We start from the raw sequence: 20177 nt of genomic DNA, 5'->3' as shown, positions 1-20177 counted from the left end.
CCCTTTCCTCTCCCAACAACAGACACCCTGTGAGGTGGATGAGGCTGAGAGAGCCTGATATTACTGCTCAATCAGAACAGCTTTCTCAGTGCTGTGGGGAGCCCAAGGTCACCCAGCTGGTTGCATCTGGGGGAGGAGCATGGAATCATACCCAGCTCGCCAGATCCAGATTAGAAGTCCACACTCCTAACCACTACACCAAGGTGGAAGCAATTTGTAATTATCAAAAAAGAAACAAAACTTCCCAATGTACTGTTGGCAGAATTTGGGTATGATCTTTGATGCCTCCCTATCTATGCAGGCTCAGATCTATGCCAAGCTAGTCTACTAGCCCCCTACCGTCTCTACAACACTTGGCCACGGTGATCCATGCAACGATCACTTCCAGTCTAGACTTTTGTAACTCACTGTACACAGACCTTCCCTTGTCACTGATCCAAAAATTGCAGTCGGTACAAAATGCGGCTGCTCAGGTCCTCCCGAGATCATCTTGAAGGGTGCATGTCCAGCCTATGCTGAGGCAGCTGCATTGCTTGCCCATTGGATTCTGGATCAGGGTCAAGGTTTTGGTTCTTTCCTTTAAGGCTATGGGAGACCACGGAGGCATTCCAGAGTTCCTAATCATTTACTGATTTGATATCTATACCGCTCCACACTGCAACGTCCAGGGCCATCCTATGTGGAGGAAGGCAATGTCAAACTATCTCTGTTAGCGCCTTTTCTGTCTCCTAAGTGAGCTGTGACTTGACCGTTCAGTCCGCTACCACGCAATGACAATTTATAGCTGACTTTGCTCTGGTTTGACCTCATTTGAAGTACCGTGTTCAGTTTTGGGCACCACAGTTGAAGAGGGATGTAGACAAACTGGGGCATCTCCAGAGGAGGGCAACTAAGATGGTGAGGGGTTTGGAGAGAAAAACATATGAGGAAAGGTTGGGGGAGCTTGGTCTGTTTAGCCTGGAGAGGAGACGACTGAGAGGGGATCTGATAGCCATCTTCAAGTATTTGAAAGGCTACCATATAGAGTATGGAGCAGAATTATTCTCTCTTGCTCCAGAGCAGGGGTAGTCAAACTGCGGCCCTCCAGATGTCTGTGGACTGCAATTCCCATGAGGAATTGTAGTCCACGGACATCTGGAGGGCCGCAGTTTGACTACCCCTGCTCCAGAGGGACAGACCAGAACCAACAGGATGAAATTAATTCAAAAGAAATTCTGTCTCAACATCCGGAAGAAGTTCCTGACAGTCAGAGCGGTTCCTCAGTGGAACAGGCTTCCTCGGGACCTGGTGGGTTCTTCATCTTTGGAAATGTTTAAACAGAGGCTGCATAGCCATCTGACGGAGAGGTTGATTCTGTGTGAAGGCTTAAGGGGGGTGGCAGGTGACAGTGGATGAGCAATAGAATCATAGAATCATAGAGTTGGAAGGGGCCATACAGGCCATCTAGTCCAACCTGTATGGATTGTGAGTGTCCTGCATAGTGCAGGGGGTTGGACTAGATGACCCAGGAGGTCCCTTCCAACTCTGTGATTCTATGATTCTACTAGCACACAGCAGGCAGTCAATACCAATTTGCAGCGTAACACATCCCCAGGACGAACATATGCGGTGATCACGGAGGTGCACAGGCCAGACTGCTTTGTGAATGAGCACTCACCTTGATGTAGCGCCCGTCGTAGGAACAGCCACACTTGTCCATGGAGACGCATTCCTCCCCATCAAACACGGAGCCAGAATCACACTGGCACCCTTCAAAGCACTCCCCGGTACACTGGGACGGAGCCGACAGCGCAGCGCAGGTGTAATCGCAGGTCCGAGTGCAAAGCTCGTAGTGGCTGTTGGCTGGGCAGGAGAGAGCTGAAGGGAGCAAAGCCATATGAAAAGAATGGGAGTGGAATTTGTCCTTTGTGCTCAATAAGGGGGGCAGTGCTTTGCATGCAGAAGATCCCAGGTTCAGTCCTGGCCATCTCCAATGAAATGGATCAAGGAGTAGGTGATGTGAAAGACCAGGAAGCCCCAGCTGATTGTCCAAGGTGACCCCCAACATGGTTATCATGTGTTCTGTTGCATTTGCTTGTGTCTACTCCATAGAGGGAGGACTCAATGCTATTATACCCTGCTGCGTCCCCTCCCCTTCCATGTTCCTCCACTTCACTGGAATAACAGGTGCCTTTGTGTCTGTTTTGAGCACGGTTAAGAACCTCCCAAGGATGTGGCTGGACCTAGTCTGTAGAACAGTCATTCTATAATCGTTCCCACTGCCTACGGCAGCCATTTTGTCCTGGGGCCCACTCCCTGGTCTAAAGATTCCCAGAATGGACACAAGATCAATTAGACCAGTGGTTCTCAACCCTTCTAATGCTGAGACCCTTTAATACAGCTCCTCATGCTGTGTTGACCCCCAATCATAACATTATGCCAGGGTTCTTTCACAGAAATTAAACCGAAACTGACCAATGGCGTGAAGATCCATGGTTCATGATTGTCTATAAATTGGTTTCTTCCCTGGGGTTTCTCAGTTCAGTTCTGCCTCTTGTCCCACCATGCCGATCTCGCTCTTTTCCACTGCCCCAGACAGATGAATGCTCTATCTCGATCTACCCCACAAGGCTGTTGTGTGGATAGCACCCCCCTGGCCAAGCTGCTTGCCCTGCCGCAACCCCATGAAAGAGTCGTTCGACCCCCAAAGGTGTCCCGACCCCCAGGTTGAGAACCACTGAATTAGACTGAGAGCATGTCAGATGCATTATGTTAATCATACTGATCTCTGCCTGCCATGGCAGTCCCACAGGGAATGAGAAATAGTGGTGGCCGAAGATTAAGGTACAGACTTACGACAGAAGTAGGAGGTTCTCCAAGTTTGGATCCTGGCTCCCCTCATTTGGCATACTGCTGCATAAGCCTGAAGGCTACGGCAGAGGGCTTCTTCAGTCCCATTGGAGGCGCATGTGTCATGTACACAATGACTGAAGTACACATCAGGGTTGACCAAAGAGTGACATTCTCTGAATGGACCCGATTGGGATTGGAGGATCCCACAGGAAGTCTCACACTGGGAAATCTTGGCAGCATCAAAATTGGGGCATTGCTCCCCGCAGCCATCAAAGCAATTGGCGTCATCCGTGGGAACCTTCCACGCGGCCCCAAACTCAACCGCATCTTGAGCAGTTTTCCCGTTAGGTAGCATGAAGTCGTCACTCTTGTCTCCATTGAAGTTCCCACCCAGACCGCACATCTGTCCTTGGTAAGTGCTGGGGACAGACACGCGGACGAAAGAGAGAGTGTCGTAAAGTATTGTGAATCCTTTGGAAGACCGGATGATGATATTGCTCCCCTCTTGGGTGATCCAGAGTTTCCCATCATCCCTGTTCACTGGCAGTGTGTGTAGCTCTCCGTCTACCTGCATGAATAACAACAAAAGTATCAATATGGCCTTGCACAGACCGTTTCTGCACTGGGAACTTAACTGCCACAGCTCCCGTGAAAGAGCACAAATCAGCGGTAGATGAGGTGCATGAGGCCACATGCTCTCCCATGTGGGTGCAGGAAGAGGTGAGGCAACCTGCCACGACCTGCCAGAACTGAACTGGGAACAGTCTTTTGACTAAGCTTCCCTGTATCTTTGAGCTAAAGGCCAAATAGATCATATAATTAGTGAAGGACTAGATCCTCAGCACATACTAAGTTGGAAACAACCACCGATGAAAACGGTACTACCACTTTGAAAACGGTACAAATCTGGAGTCCGTTTGGGTTGTTTGATTACTATTAGAAGAAGAGATAAGATATTTCTATTTTTACCCATTGTTCAATTGTTCAATTGTTAATTAGAGCCTAGGGTAGGTTCCTTCTTCTGCTGTCACGACGAAAACTCCATCCTGCCGCCCAGCATGAAACCTCCAGTGCATAAACGGTCCCACAGAGAAATATTTGTGCATGCGGAACTTTTCACAAAGGGTCTATGGATTTCCAAGAGACTTACCGTAACCTTCCACTTCATCCCTCTCTCAAGGGCAACTGTGTAACCGTGAATGGCAACCAGAACACTCCTTGTGAGAACTGCTGGACCATCCTTGGACTTCTCGTTCTCCACCAATACTGAGAAGCTCTCTAGCTGAGGATCCTGGCCACACACTTTGGCTAAGGTGTAAGTGCAGGAGCCGTGGAAGCTGAAACTTTGTCCATCAAAGGAAATGTAATGAGGGTCCCCGGATGCTATCATTGTTCCGTATCCCGCTGGGTGGCAACCTTGGATGCCCTTCTCCACCCTGCATTCCTCATGGGAGCCACAGGAGAATGGTTCACACTCAACAGCTCCCTGGTCCGTGCAGCGACACTTCTTCTGGCAGGAAGAATCGGGGTAGAAGTCCTCTCCCTGCTTGTAGTACCTGCCGTGATGCACACAGCCACACTCTGCAAGAGGGACGCACTGAGCCCCACTGAGGACAAACCCAGAGTCACAAAAGCATCCTTCCACACATGCATCCTCACATGTCTCTGGTGCTAAGAGGTCATGGCAAGTGGCGGGGCAGCCGTTTCCACAGAGCTTGTAGTGGGAATTCTGTGGGCAGGGAGGACCTGGAAGGGAAGAACACAAGGAAAACTTTGGGGACTGAGCATTGAGCTTTGGGTCGTGTGTTTCAGTTGATAACCACAGCTGCCGACATTCCAGTGCACTTCCGAGGAGGCAAGGGAACCATCCTCTGAGATTTACTGCCGTGCTTGCCAGGATTTGAGCTTTTTCTTACAATGTCGAAGGGACAGGTTAGCATTTGACTGTGATAGCTTGGCAAAAATATGCTTAGAATGCATTGAAGGTGTTTGAAGAAGGGGAAGCTCTCTTGGGAAAAGGAGGAGCAAATCATGAGATTTTTCTGGGATAATGTCTTGCTTGCTAGGATTTGCGCTTTTTCTTACAATGTCGAAGGGAAATTGGGTTGCAGGGTTGGAACTGGACACCTGAGACTAGTGCAAGGCATAATGGGTTAGTACTTGATTGTGATGACAAAATAAGGCTTAGAATGCATTGAAGGTGTATGGAGAAGGGAGAGCTCTCTTGGGAAGAGGAGGGACAAATCATGAGATTTTTCCGGGATAATTTCTTGGGAGTGTAAATTCTTCATGGGAGCAGAAACAGCATCGGTTTCTGAGCTGGGGCTTGGTGGTTAGGGATGCAGTTAGCAGTCTAATGGGAAGTCCGAAGGAGGAGAGCAAGGAATGTCTGTGAGCGCCATGAATAGCATATCTGAAACGCAGAGTTTCCCGAAATACTTGCGTGGGCTCCATGACAGCATTCTGAAAGATTGCCAAAGTCATCCTACCATGGGATTATAGATGACCATCAATTCCCTCTCCTCCCCCCCCCCCCCCAAAAAAAAAGGAAGTAGAAGAGGAAGGAATTGAAAAGGAGGCTTCAGAGGACGTAAAGTTCAAGGTTAAAATAGCCCAGGGGTTTAACTTTGACCATGGCATGACACAGTTGTTTACATTTTCCAAAGCCAGGTATTTTTTTGAGCGTGCTCAGAATCTGTAGAAGATCTCTCTGCAATGTCAGCATTTTTAGTATAGTTTTTGGAAGGTTTTGCTGTGATCATCGTTGTCCAAGCTAAGTTTTCATTGATGGCCAATTAATATTCCATTCAGTGGGAGATGGATAACATCAGACTGGGTGTATGTGATTTATAGGTATGTGTGTGAATGAGACGTATGTACCTTATGGATCAGAGCATCAAAACGATGTTTGGGTCCAGCAGCACCTTTAAGATGTATTAAAGGTATTAGCTTTCATGTGCATGCACACTTCTTCAGGTTCTGAAGAAGAAGAGTTGTTTTTCTATACCCTGCTTTTCACTACTGCAAGGAGTCTTAAAACATCTTCTAATCACTTTCCCCTTCCTCTCTGCACAACAGACACCTTCTGAAATAGGTGTGACTGAGAGTGCTCAGAGAGAACTATAACTGGCCCAAGGTTACCCAGCTGTTTGCATATGGAAGAGGTGTGGGGAATCAAACCCGGCACTCCATTTTAGAGGCCACTGATCTTAAACACCACTGTTCATGCATTGTTCTATTGCTCTAGCCCAACACAGCTACCCACCTGGAGCAGACCATTGTCTGTTTTGCCCACCTGGGCTGAATCAGCATGGAGCTTTTATTCCAATCCCAGGTCAATTCAATCCCTGCTGTCTACACTGAATGTGATTTCTATTTTGATTTTGGCCAATTTAAATTTTCCCTCTGCAACAAGCAGGATTGATCCAGAGTGACCCTACCTTTCCCGCACAATATCCTGGAGTGAACATAATCCTCAATATTTGAAAAATTGGCATGAGAAAGTATGCAGCTATTTGCTTGTCCCAAACTAACTTGCTGCGGAACCTCCAATGCTGTTGAAAAGCCCTGATTGGCCAGTGTATCAGTTCAAAGGCTTCCTCATTCCCTTGTTGCAAGCTTCCCTTAAAGGGGAAGCCCTAACCTCTCTTAGCAGAAATTTACCACTTGGATTTATTCCCCCTCCTCTGCTGTCTCCAATCCCCCCCTTCAAGAAAAGAAAGAAAGAGGCTCCTGCAGTGCTTGGTCCCCCCCACCCTTCTGAGCTTCCCTAATCACATGCAGATAACTTTCTGTTTCAATGGGGGGGGGGATAGAGGAAGACCAGAGTTCAAATGGATCTGAATTCAGCAGGATCCTCAACGGAATAAACAAAGTAAGTGCAGAATCAGCCCAGGTGTCTAAGTGAAGTATTTTCTAGCCATGCTAAGTCAATGGTCTACCACAGAGATGTTGTCTCCAACCTCTACAGAGATCCCTCCACCATTTTGGACAGTAGATATTAGCCTCTGCCTATGCAGGGAATCCTTATCAACCTAAGAGCCGAATGAAATGGGATTCAGCAGCCCTGACACTTACTGCAAAAAGAGGCTGACCTCCATGGCCCAACCGGGATGCCCTGAGCTTGGCAGGCCGTCACGTAGGCACTGATGGCACTGCACAGTGTATCATGGTGACCCTTGTACAGACAAGTGTCAAAGACGCAGTCATCAAAGAAGGACGTTGGGTCAATGGCTTCATGGCACTGGCTGAATGGTCCATCTTTTCGAATGAGGACCCCGCAATACTTGTTACTCTTGTAGGGTTGCTTATCGGCCGCCGTGCACACTTGGCAGTTACTGGTACATCCTGCTGAGCAACCAGGGACGTCCTTCACTTTCCAGCTGTCTGCAAACTGGATTTCATCCGCCGTCTGAGATCCATCCTTCATGGCAAAGTCATCGCTGGGGTCCTGATTGGCATTGCCACAGAGCCCGCAGACCGCATTGGCGTAAGTGTTGGGTATGATGACCCTGGCATAGCTGTACCAGTCAAAGCTGACTCTCAGGTCAAAGTCTGTCTTGATGAAGCCATGGACTCCGCTGATGTAGACCTTCAGCTTGTTTTCATAGGAGAAAGGGAGGTCCACGAAGACTCCGTTGACCTAGGAGACAAGGCAAAAGAGTGTTTCAAGGACTTCTAGTTAATTTAGAAACTAGGCTGTGTAATATAAGCTGACCCCTATTGGGTAACCACATACAAATTTAAGAACTGCTTCCTGGTATAAATAAGGAAGGAAATGACCTGCCACATGGGCCACAGGGATTAAGCAGTAGAATGTTCAAGCACTAAGAAGAGAGGAAATAATAGTTCAGAGTGAAAGGAGCCAGCGAGCAAGTAGTTATCTCTGAAGCATCCTTTCTGGGTTCTCCTAGCCATCTTAAGTTGGATGTGTGTTTTCCTACAGGACACCAAGAAACCAGATTGTGATGATTGGGAGAGTGGGCTATCATGGAGTAAGAATGTGAACCAGTCTCGGTTGGAACTGCATAAACTGGCAACTGACCCAAATGATCCCCATTTATGTGATTTCACCGAAACACACTATCTGGAGGGGCAGATCAAGAAGCAGGGAGATCACGTTACCGGTCTGTGCAAGACGGAGGCACCAAAATCTGGAATGGCAGAGGACCTATTAGACAGGCACCCCTTGGGAGAAAAGCTTTCATTAATGCCTCACTGGGACTCAAGCTATTTGTTTGAACATACATGTGTCTTTGCTTAATCATGACTGTAAAAATTATCATTTTTTGGCGTTGTATCTAATACCCAATAATGGAGGAAGAGGAGGTGGGGGAGGAGGAGGTGGGGGAAAAGGAGGAGGGAGTCAGATGCAAGAGATAAAATGCAAAAAGTGGTAGCAGTTTGCAGGCAAAGATCAAGAGGAGCAGCCACAAGGAATGAAACAAGCTTTTTAAGAAACGTGGAATATTACCAGGTTGAATACTGTGATGTCACAAATACACATGAAGCTCCTTTTCTACTGAACTTGGTTCATCAAGGACAGTACTATCTACTTAGACTGGCAGTGTCTCTCCAGGGTCTCAGGCAGATGTCTTTCCCATCACCTACTGCCTGGCCCTTTAAACTGGAGATTATAGGGACAGATGTTGGACCTTGTGCATGCAAAGCAGAGGCTCTTCCACTGAGCCCTTCATACAGGGCTGACTCTGTAACGAAATGGTGAGATGGTAGCCAAAGACTACCATTAAGAAGAGCTCTGCTAGATCAGACCAATGGTCCATATAGTCCAACATCTGGCTCTTCAGGTCCAATAACCAAGGCATAGAGTCCTGGGCCTTTCATTGATGCTGCCTCTTAGCCCTGGATTTCCAAAGTTGACTGCCTCTTAACATGGAAGTTGGCTAATAGACACTGATGAATTTGTACTCCATGAATATGTCTAAGGTCTGGCTAGTTGTGAAATTTATCCCCCAGAATCTCTGCCCAGTAGTGGTCATTATTTAACACTTCTTCATACCCCAGTAAAGGTAAAGGTATCCCGTGTGCCAGCACTGAGTCATGTCTGACCCTTGGGGTGATGCCCTCTAGCGTTTTCATGGCAGACTCAATACGGGGTGGTTTGCCAGTGCCTTCCCCAGTCATTACCGTTTACCCCCCAGCAGCAAGCTGGGTACTCATTTTACCGACCTCGGAAGGATGGAAGGCTGAGTCCACCTCGAGCCGGCTGCTGGGATCAAACGCCCAGCCTCATGGGCAGAGCTTCAGACAGCATGTCGGCTGCCTTACCACCCTGCGCCACAAGAGGCTAATTCATACCCCGGTAATGGTACCTGTATCTTGCGTGGATGGTCTTGGCTCAGGCTGATGCTCATGTTGTAGACCTCCAATGTCACTACTTTGGTGAAGGACACTGCCTTGTTGCCTCGGTGGTTGTTCTCTACGGTGACCAAGAATGGAGTGAAGGCGGGGTCCTGGGAGCAGACGGCCGCCATCTGATAAACGCAGCTACCCTGGAAGTCGTACTTCCTTCCGTCAAAGGTGGTATAGTGAGGGTCTCCAGTCCCTATGCAGGTGGAATAAGTCGTCCTCTTGCAGTGGCGCACCCCGTCCACCAGGGCGCATTTCTCATTGGCTTTGCAGCTGGCTTTCCAGCACTTTGCTCTTCCCAGGTTAGGATCACACTTGCAACGAGACTGGCATTTCTCGTCAGCCCAGAACTCCTCCTCGGGTACGTGGCGGCGGCTGCCGGAGACGCAGGCACAGCTCTCTATGGGGATGCACTGGTTGTTGTGCAGGACGTAACCGTCGTCACACTGACAGGTCTCCACACAGGGCAATTTGCAGGTGGAAGGAGCTGATGGGTCAGAGCAGGTAGCTGAGCAGGCGCTTCCACAGGTCTCGTAGTGGCTGTTGGCAGGACAGTCGTGGGCTGCTGTGGGGGGGGGGGGTTAAGAAGAGATTTGGTTGTATCAATAGCTTGCTTCCATCCCCTTTTGAAGTTGCTGGTGCTTATCTAGCCTGGATCTTTTACTCTTGTCTTGGTCTTGATTCTTATGTATGCTTGGCCTACTAATGGATTTTTAGATCTTGGACAGCTGGGCTTTCTGCCCTCACTTAGTTTGCTCCCACCTTTGTGCCCAGATTTATGATGGTCATGGAATATATAATGTAATCATATACATGATAATATACGTGAATTGGGCTTTTTGGCCCTTAGGAATTTAGGCTCCAGTACCTTTATGCCGCAGGACTATTGCTTACGAAGCAACAGACGGACAGACCTCACCGGAGTATATTATTTTTGTATGTTGTTTAGGGTTTCCAGCTCCAGGTTGGGCAATTCCTGGAGATTTTGTGGATGGAGCCGGGAGAAGGTGGGTTTTGGGGAAGGAAGGGGCCTCAGCAGGGTATAATGCCATAGAGTCCATGCTCCATAGCAGCCATCTTGTCCAGGGGAAGTGATCTCTGCAGATCAGCTGTAATTAAGGGCCTTGAGTGGCAGCCAGCACAGAGACAGAGAAGGCTGGCCCAGGTACGGAGGTGGAGCTTGCGGAGGCCAGCCCAGGTGCAGAGGCAGAGCCCATGATGGCTGGGGCAGCCCTGGCAATGGAGAAGGCTGGCCCATCTGCAAAGGTGGAGCCCGTGGAGGCAGAGCCCATGGAGGCCTGGGTAGTTGCAGTGGTGGAAAAGGCCAGCCCAGACATGGAGGCAGAGCCCTTCAGCCATAATGCTGCCATCCATGCAGGCCTGTCTTGCCATGGTGCCCCAAAGGAGCCCCACAGCAACCAGCTGTGGGTTGCCTAGCTGAGGCAGTGGAAGATCGCTGTAACCTGCCACCCCTTGAGTCTTCACAGAATCGGCCTCTCTGTCAGATGGCCTCTGTTTAAAAATCTCCAAAGATGGAGAACCCACCACCTCCCGAGGAAGCCTGTTCCACTGAGAAACTGTCAGGTGTTAGAGCAGGTGTTAGAGCAGGCGCACAAATGAAGGGTCAGCAATGCAAGGTGCACCCAAATTCCTGAGCCTTGACAACCCCCATGCTGACTCCAGCCCTGCTCTCTTACCTTCGTCCCCAAACGCTCCAGACCATATCCTAATTTCTCTGGTCTCCTGTCCATCTGCCATCTGACTAATAAATATTCCCAAAACCATACCTGGAATGAGGGTCTCATTTGTCCAGTGGACATGATGCACCATTTCACAGTCAGAAGCTGTTCTCCACTCCTCTGTAGTGATGCCCTGCTCCTGGCATGCAGCAGCATAGGCCTCCACCATCCGGCACAGGGCATTTTTGCCCCCTTGGTTTAAACACATTTCCCGGACGCAGAGCTCAAAGTACTCCGAGGGGCTCACTGTGGAATGGCAGGCCACAAAGGGTCCTCCAGAAAGTTGGCTGATCACACCGCAATACTTTTCCTGGCCGTACAGCTCCTCTTGGCCCTTGTCACAGGCTGACTGAGGTCCTTGGCTGGCCTCTAAGCAGGCTGGGTCCTGATCTGGGACTTTCCAGCTCTTGGCCCAATCTGGGACAGAAGAGGCCTCAGTACCATCAGGATAAATCATGTCATCATCTCTGTTTTCATTGAAATTCCCACATAGTCCACAGGTGGCCCCATAATAGCTGCTTGGGAGAGTCAGCACTATAATGAAGTCATCATCTAAAGTCACCTGGAGGCCAAAGTCCGTTTCAATGATGGGCTGTCCATCACCGTTCTCAAAGATTTTGATTTTTCCATCTTGCAGGCTGGCCGGGAGGCTGACCATTGCACCATTTGCCTGTGGAAGGAAAAACCAGTATGTAAGAGGCATGGCTTCCATCGGGATAAGTTTATACCAACAGCACCTACAGTTGGAGAACGCCAATGGTTGGAGAGGATTCCTCCGCTTTAGAATCATAGAATCATAGAGTTGGAAGGGGCCACACAGGCCATCTAGTCCAACCCCCTGCTCAACACAGGATCAGCCCAAAGCATCCTAAAGCAACAGCCACCTTTGTTTTGACTCAAAATATTTTGGAAGTGGAAACTGGGCTGGATCCATACATCACTGGATATTGCAGATCATTAGATAATGCATAACATTGCACTCTACCAGGGGTGGCCAAACTGTGGCTCACCAGATGTCTATGGACTACAATTACCACAAGCCCCTGCTGGCAGGGGCTCATGGTAATTGTAGTCCATGGACACCTGGATAAACTAGTGACTTCTACACTATACAAATCATCTACCCTGGCTTTTGCTGCGTGGCCATGTCCATCCAGTTGGGCATAATGACTCTGTCATGGTGGTGGAAAGTGCATTGAATTAAAAGCCTACCTGTGGTGACCTCATAAGGTTTTCAGAGGAAGGAAGGTGGTTTACCATGGCCTGATTCTGCATAGCAACCTTGGACTTACATGGTGGTTTCCAAAGTACCAATCAGGGCTGACCCCGTGTAGCTTACAAGATCTGATAGTCAGCCTAGCCTGGGCTATCTAGTATGGCAATATTTAAGTGTCTAAAGATGAGTGGATGTTGCTGTAGTGAAAAGGAAGGCTATAGACAGAATGAGTGAACGAGTTAACGAGCTAACAAGTCAACAAGTTAACAAGTTCATGAGCTAACGAGCTAATGAGTTAACGAGTTAATGAGCTAACGAGCTAACGAGCTAACGAGTTAACGAGTTAACAAGTCAGCAAGAATAAGCTAACGAGTTGGTTAATTGGTTAATTGGTTAATTGGTTAATTGGTTAATTGGTTAATGGGTTAATGGGTTAATGGGTTAATGGGTTAATGGGTTAATTGGTTAATGAGTGAATGGTGTGTCACCCCTATTTGCCAGTACTTAAGGTCTTCCTTGAAAAGCTGTTTAAAAGTTTATTGGGCATGATGTCAGCACTTGAGGTGGGCAAGTTATCAGGGTCCATGGATTCTGATAAGGGCTCACAGCTGCCGATCCCCATCCAAGGACCTCCCCTGCCACTTGTCCGCATGCTTTTCTCCATTGGTTTGCTTCAGTTCTTCTACCATCTGTGCTCTCGCTCTTAGCTGGAAAGGAAGGCATGAAAACCACTGTTGATTTTGATTTTCATCCTGTTTGCTCAGGACCTCCCAAGACCCGGGGGCAGTCCTGGTTTAGCCGATTAACTGGGATTCGTAGACTTCTCCATGGCAGTTATGCCAACTTTTCCACCCACTCTTGGTGGTTTGCCTCCTACAACTGTGAACGGAAACACAATTCACAAAAGGCAGTGAATTCTTTCTTACCATGATTTGAGTACCTTCCCCCTTGTTAAGGGTGATGTTATAATCATACACATTGATACGGGTTAGCTGTATCTTGGAGGAGGCCTTGTGGTCCACATGGCTGTTCATCTCTTCCACTGTGAAAGGCACAAGGTTGGGATCGCTGTTGCAGGACTTCACAAGGGTGTAGGTGCATGGAACTTGGAGGTCTACAATGAGGCCATCAAAAGTCCGGACATCTTGAGATGTGGAGCCCTGACAGGTCCCCATGTAGTCATGGACACAGCTTGCTTGACCATTCTGCACATTGCACGTTTCCTTTGTTCGGCATTGCAGAGTTTTGCATGGATCTGCATGGGAAACAAAATTAAGGAACGTGCAAGGAACTTGGGCATTGAGGAAATCTACAAATTCACTTGTGGGTTTCACCAAATGGTGTCCCTTGAACCATTTCAGATCAGAAAATTTTTCTGGGGCTAAGGCATGTGTTTGCACGGGTTGTGGAGATGCTGCAGATCATATGTAACTGTTACACAGGAGCCAACCTGTGTTCTGTATAATGTGTGAATCAGCTTCTCTATCCATTTCCAAATGGATATGTCCCCCATAGGAAACTAAGATCTAGTGAGCAAAATTTGCTCAAGGTTCCCAACCCCAAAGACATTAAACTGGCCTCAACCAGGGACTGGTGGAATGCTCTCCGTGGTGAGATCAGGACACTGTAGGTCCTACGATGGTTCCGCAAGGCCTGCAAGTGAGACAACACTGGAAATTTGTATGCCCTGCCGAAACCATCCGTCTACACAGCATATCAGCTAAATCATCATCCTTCTTGTCACCCCTCTATGTTTATATCAACCATCTCCTCAGAAGAGAGGTGGCAGTTGTTGTTGTTGTTGTTGTATGCTGTTACCTACTCTGAGCCTTTGGAGAAGGGAAGGTTATAAATACAAAGTTACTACTACCACCATCACCACCACCACCACTACTATTACTACTGGTAGTAGTACTACTACTATCATAAACACATGTGCTCATTTCAGTCCTGCATGGATTTTTAGCCTACAAATATATACCTAAAAATGTAGTGAATGGGGCTTTCCCAGTAATAATGTCTCTATGGCTCTTAAGTCGGGTAAGCTGACAAAAGAAGGGGGATAGGAAAGAAAGGGGACCACCGATTGGTCATTACCTTTTGCACAAACTGCTGGGGACCCATATGCCTTCTCATTTCCAACGCCGACACTCAGCAGCCCAAAGAGGGAGGTGGGGTGCTCCACTACATGGACGGAGCGCCTATGGCCTAAGCTGTGTGATGCCCAGGAGAATTCAGTGCCAGGAACAGGATTCCACTGGAGGTGTCTCAGTGGTTGCTTGTCCAAGGTGATCTCAGAAGTCTCCGATGACTTGGCAATGATAAGGGCATAGTTCTCAAATTGGTCCTGCCCATAGATGTTGTAGGCCTGACAGTAACTAGAGACCGGAGGGATTGCCATGAAGAAAGGGTCATAGTGGAGGTTACCATGAGTGCCACCATCACCAAAGAAGGTCACTTGAATGCCTGAGCTAGCTGAGAGGGACAGAGCAGTCGAGCCTTGAATTCCATACAAGATCGCTCGAGCAGCAGGCAAGACTCGCCTGCTTCTGCTTGCCCCAATTTGGGCATCAACGGAAGTCTTTTGGGACGTGGAAACGTACACTATGTCATACTCGGTGTCAAAGGGAAGGGAGGGGACAATGAAGTGGGTCCCCCAGCTAGAAACAGGCAACAGCTGCTCGGAAACATGGTCACAAGAGACGTGTCTAGAGACGCACGTGTGGCCACTGTAGACAGCCACTGGCTTCTGCGATATTATTCTCGTCCCGGAGACGTCTCCCTTGCTTTGTAGCTGGACAGTTTGGTAAGGGCTAAGTGCTATGGAGATCTTGCTCCCATGGTGGTATGTCTTGCCCTGAAAAGTCACAATCCCCTTCAGATAGACGTCAACAGATGTGGGCTCCTCCCAGCCGATGATGGCAAACTCTCGGAAGCGGTCTGTCCCTACGGTCGGAGTGACGATGTAATACTCGGTTCCAAAGCTCGTCACTGGATAGACGATGGCGGTATCAACTGAGTTAAGTTTCTTATTGACCGAGAGGATGGAAATATCTTTGTCGGCCCGGACAACAACCGTGCTGTCAAATAAACCAGTTCCAGCCATCTCTGCTTCATGCGGGATTTTCACAGACAAGGTCTGACCGTCGTTCACCTGGGTCACTGCCCTCAAGGTCGGCTGCTTCATATAGATTGTGACAGATGTGCCAGGAGCATAGCCCGAGATCATCAGCGTGAAATCCCCTGGTGTTATTCGTTGCAAGGTGTTCTGCATGAAAGCCGTGGCAAATTCTTTCCCTAAAGGACTTAAGGATGCTGCCTGTGGGATCAGGCCGGCTATCACCAAGGCTGAGGGAACCGACATTCCTAACAAGGAAAAAAATCAAGCTTTTCAACATACTTTCCCCTGCGTTTTAGGAGATCATCAAAGTGAGTGTACCTGGGAGAGCCATCTTGGTGTAGTGGTTAGGAGTGCAAATTTCTAATCTGGCAAGCTGGGTTTGATTACCCACTCCCCCACATGCAGCCAGCTGGGTGACCTTGGGCTCGCCACGGCACTGATAGAGCTGATCTGACCGAGCAGTAATATCAGGGCTCTCTCAACCTCACCCACCTCAGAGGGTGTTTGCTGTGGGGAGAGGAAAGGGAAGGAGAATGTAAGCTGCTTTGAGACTCCTTCTGGTAAAGTGGTATATAAGAACCAACGCTTCTTCTTTTTCAGTAATATCAGGGATCTCTCAATTGGTGATCTCCCTCATCTCCCTCACAGGGTGTTTGCTGTGGGGAGAGGAAAAGGAAGGCGAATGTATGCCGCTTTGAGACTCCTCCTTTGGGTAGAGAAAAGCAGGATATAAGTACCAATTCTCTTCTTCTTCTTCAGTAATATCAGAGCTCTCTCACCCTCACCTACCTCACAGGTGTCTTTTGTGAAGAGAGGGAGAGAAGGAGATTGTAAGCCGCTTTAAGACTCCTTCGGGTAGAAAAAAGTGACATATAAGAACCAACTGTTCTTCTTCTTTATGGGAAGGAGTATGTGTGTGAGTTCTAGATCCACTCAACTCTGAACTTGACCTAGAAGTTCCAGTGACAACAGAGTCTATCAAATATTGGTCACATAAGGAGGAGACAAGAGTCCCTGGTCAGTGCAGTCTCAGTTTGACTTGTATCTCCATGGGGAAGAAGGAGGAAGTACATCCACAATCTCCACTTGCTGATTCAAATTGTGGTCTTCTGCTCTGCCACGAGCAGATTCATAGGAGGATATTTTCTAAGGACACGTTTCTTTAGTATTAAAACGCTAAGAGAAAAACATGGAATTGTGGGTTCCATTTCTGAAGCCCAGAGGAAGCTGAAGGGCTAAATGATCACCACCTCTCCTCTTTGCCCTGAAGCAAGCTGGAGCTTCCCAAACCTACATTTGTATTTTTCAAACTAATATTTTAATAGAAAGTTTGTCAATATTAAGATGAAATCCAGGAGAACGAAAACAAAATCAATAAAAGGAAAGCAATCTGAAAGAGAAAATGGGACATCAGTTCAATTTCCCGATTTCTCAGCACCAGAAACGCACACAGCTCACAATTTGTTCAAAAATAATATTCGACAGGAAAGTAACTTATGTACTCTAACATTATTATAAATCTTTAAAAGAAATAGAGGTTTTTTTTCCTGATATAATAATCTTAGAGTAAGAAGGTAACAACCTTTCTTTTATCTATTTCTGTTGGTATATTCTTCATAGGGATGGAGATGCATGATATTTCTCTTCCCTGCTTTTGCTCTGAATACAGAGATGTGTGTTGAACTGGCAGTCAAATCATGCTAATTTGTGCAGCTTTGATCTGGCAAGGCTCCTGCATCTGTGCAGCCAGAATTCTTGAGTCTGTTCCCAGGGAACCGAGCTGAGACCAAGATGTTCTGACCTGTCTCTCTGGCCAATTACACTCCTTACGAAGAAACTAAGGACTATAGGTACTTACCCCATAGTATGCATAACTTGGCCCAGAGTTCCATTCTCAACGTCATGGACTATGGATTGATAAAGCCTGCAAAATAAGTGCTGGGATTAGATTGGAACATTTGGTTCTTCCAAGGAGTTGGCCACCCATCCAATACTTGGCAGATGAAAGTGTTTGCCTGTTTTTCATAAGAGCAAGTCACAAGCTTTGAACAAGAGGACATTGTTCAGCACGGGGGGTGCCAGCTCATGTTTAGAAAGGCCAGGGTCTCACCAAGTTTTCTCAACCCTGGGGTTTCTTTATAGCTGCCAGAATTTCCCTAGTATTCCGCCATGATAATTGAGATCCATCCATTTATTGCCCTGCCTTGTCAGCCTGTGAGATATCCCAGTTCCTAAGCTGCTTGGTACCCCCAAAGGCAAGCATGGTTTCCATAGTTTAGCTCATCCTTCCCTGCCTCCCTGTCTCCCATGCCTCAGTAGTGTTAAAGGTAAAGGTAAAGGTAAAGGTAAAGGTATCCCCTGTGCAAGCACTGGGTCATGTCTGACCCTTGGGGTGACGCCCTCTAGCGTTTTCATGGCAGACTCAATACGGGGTGGTTTGCCAGTGCCTTCCCCAGTCATTACCGTTTACCCCCCAGCAAGCTGGGTACTCATTTTACCGACCTCGGAAGGATGGAAGGCTGAGTCAACCTTGAGCCGGCTGCTGGGATTGAACTCCCAACCTCATGGGCAGACAGCTTCAGACAGCATATCGCTGCCTTACCACTCTGCACCACAAGAGGCTCATGCAGTAGTGTTAGATTACACCAAATGTTTGGGCTCCTTTGTAATGCAGGCCATCGCCTTCCCAAGGGAACGAGGTGTGCTTGGGTTTATCAGAGGAGTCTTTCTCTCAATTCCCCATTCCTGTCTATGCCTTGTAATGATGTCTACATCTCTGAATAAAGAAACTTGCTTTTAATGAAGTCTTCCTGTTCAGTTCACTGATCACTCTTACAGAAGCACTCTGCTTCTCACCTGCCTTGATAGGACTTTCCACCACTACATGAAAACCATTCAGGACATTGGGACTTTCTCATTCTGGTGTGTGTGAATGATTATGGCCACCATGCTCTGCAATCTGCAGTCATTTTTTCCCACATGTTGCAAATCTACATACCATCCCCGCACAAAAAGTATTTCTGCTACTGAGGAATGTACATGTTCATCCTGAAAATCGACTCCATTCTGCCTTCCATTTTGCCAAAACATTCATGTAGATCTATCGTTAAAATTTTAGCACATTAAAAAAAAATTGGCTTTATCTAGCAAAAGCTCTAGGAATTTCCCAGTTTGAGGGCATGGGGGCCCATGAACAATGCGTAGCACATGCTTGCAGAATCTACCTCATCCTCATTCAGTCCAGCATGATTTTTTGGGGGTTAAATATCACAACAGTGAGTCATGATCTGGATAAAACAAGAGTTGTTCAACATGCCAGAATACTGGGAAAGCTGACTAATATATCACTGTAAGAAGGAAAATACAGACTGTTCTGTTTGGTCTGTATTCAGGATATGCTAGAGATAGAAAGGGACCAGTTTAGGGTCATGGTTAGAGCATCTCAAATCCTAGTTCAAATCCTGACTTTGCCGGGGAACTTAAAAACAGAAGAAAAACCCTGCTGGATCAGACCAGTGATCCATCTAGTCTGTCAACCATCTAATACAGTGGTCCTCAACCTTTTTATCACCGGGGACCACTCAACTCCGGGGACCACTCACCGGGGACCACTCAATGCCTTTTACTGAGGCCCGGTGGGGGGGGGTAGTTTACTCCTCTACTCTCAACCACTGCCCTAATGCTCTCTGATCGCTATGGAAATGTTTAAACATGCCACAACAATGAAGTGTGTTGTAAATGGCTGGGGGGGATGAAGTAAAGGGCCAGGGGGGGGGGAAGGCGTCCGTCGGGGCCCACCTCCAATTAGTCGAAGGACCACATGTGGTCGGCGGCCCACAGGTTGGGGATCGCTAATCTAATAGACAAGCTGTTCTTCTGGGAGGCCAACAATAGGGCATTGAGGCTGAGGCCTTCTCCTGACGTTGCCTCCTGACTCTGGGATTCAGAGGTTGATGGCTTCTGAAAGTGGAAGTTCTGTTTAGTTTCCACCAATGAACTTCTCCTCCATCAATCTATCTTTAAGGCTGTTTATGCCTGTGGTCAGTACTATATTTTCTGGCATTGAGATCTACATTTCAACCACTTTTCCATAAAGAAGTATTTCCACCCTAAATCTACTGCCCATCAGCTTCCTTCAAGTTCTAGTATTTGGGGAGATGAAGAAAAAGGTCTCTTTGTCAGTTCTCTCCACCCCATTCATAATTTTATAAACCTTTATCATGTTGTTTCATTTCTAAATGGAAAAGTCCCAGATTCTTTAGCCTTTCCTTATAAATAGTTGGATGACCGTGAGCGAGAGCTTTTCTGCACATCTTAAAAAATAGCATTATGCCAGCGTAATGACGTAGCGCTAAAAAATAATCGCGCCTCCAGCCATTCCTTACCTTCTGCCTGTCTCACTTCCATCTGCTGCCTTTTCACACTCCTTGCACTCTGCATGCCTGCTTGAAATGGCGGAAGAGAGCAACACGCTTTACACATGACTCTCTTCCGACCATCTATGAAGCCAGGCAACCAATCCTCTTTCTCAACCATTTAAAGAGCCTGCGTTGCCTGCTAATTTTTTTTTTAATTCAATTTCCGTTGAAATGCCTATGCATCTATTCATAGATGAATAGTTCTTGATGAATGTCATCCATTATGGTCTCACGATACTGAAAAAAAAATCTTGTTCCTGATTGGGGGGGGCATGCTTTGTGTGACTACTTGGGGAATTTTTTTGTTTTTTTGCTTTGCCTGCATGCTTGTATGCCTATTTGTTGCTCCAGGCAGTTTGCTTAAAAAAAAACATCCTTGGGAGAAGGGAGAGGGAGACAGGTGTGAGGGCAGGACATTGGAGGCGGAGATAGTTCTTCTTTGCCTCCATATAGTTCTTTAGCGTGTGGCCTGCTGGTTGGTT

The 20177-nt window shown here is 47.6% G+C and overlaps 1 protein-coding gene across 2 annotated transcripts in view; it reads right to left on the bottom strand.

Annotated features, from left to right (window-relative positions):
* LOC143837328 (IgGFc-binding protein-like) overlaps positions 1 to 20177 on the bottom strand; it is a 31632-nt gene that overhangs the window by 8191 nt on the left and 3264 nt on the right. For both annotated transcript variants that reach the window (XM_077337010.1, XM_077337009.1), the window contains exons 2-10: positions 17136 to 17201; positions 14254 to 15522; positions 13083 to 13411; positions 10989 to 11610; positions 9165 to 9766; positions 6910 to 7474; positions 3983 to 4578; positions 2836 to 3400; positions 1658 to 1857 (exon numbers count right to left, since the gene is read on the bottom strand). In XM_077337010.1, coding sequence (XP_077193125.1) covers positions 1658 to 1857; positions 2836 to 3400; positions 3983 to 4578; positions 6910 to 7474; positions 9165 to 9766; positions 10989 to 11610; positions 13083 to 13411; positions 14254 to 15522; positions 17136 to 17181 — 4794 coding nt within the window. In that variant the 5' untranslated portion in view covers positions 17182 to 17201. The remainder of the gene's footprint in view (positions 1 to 1657; positions 1858 to 2835; positions 3401 to 3982; positions 4579 to 6909; positions 7475 to 9164; positions 9767 to 10988; positions 11611 to 13082; positions 13412 to 14253; positions 15523 to 17135; positions 17202 to 20177) is intronic.

The sequence above is a fragment of the Paroedura picta genome, chromosome 5 (genome assembly GCF_049243985.1).
Source record: "Paroedura picta isolate Pp20150507F chromosome 5, Ppicta_v3.0, whole genome shotgun sequence".
Taxonomy (NCBI): Eukaryota; Metazoa; Chordata; class Lepidosauria; order Squamata; family Gekkonidae; genus Paroedura; species Paroedura picta.
Note: the sequence above shows the minus strand (reverse complement) of the source record. Positions and strands in the feature narration are given on the sequence as shown.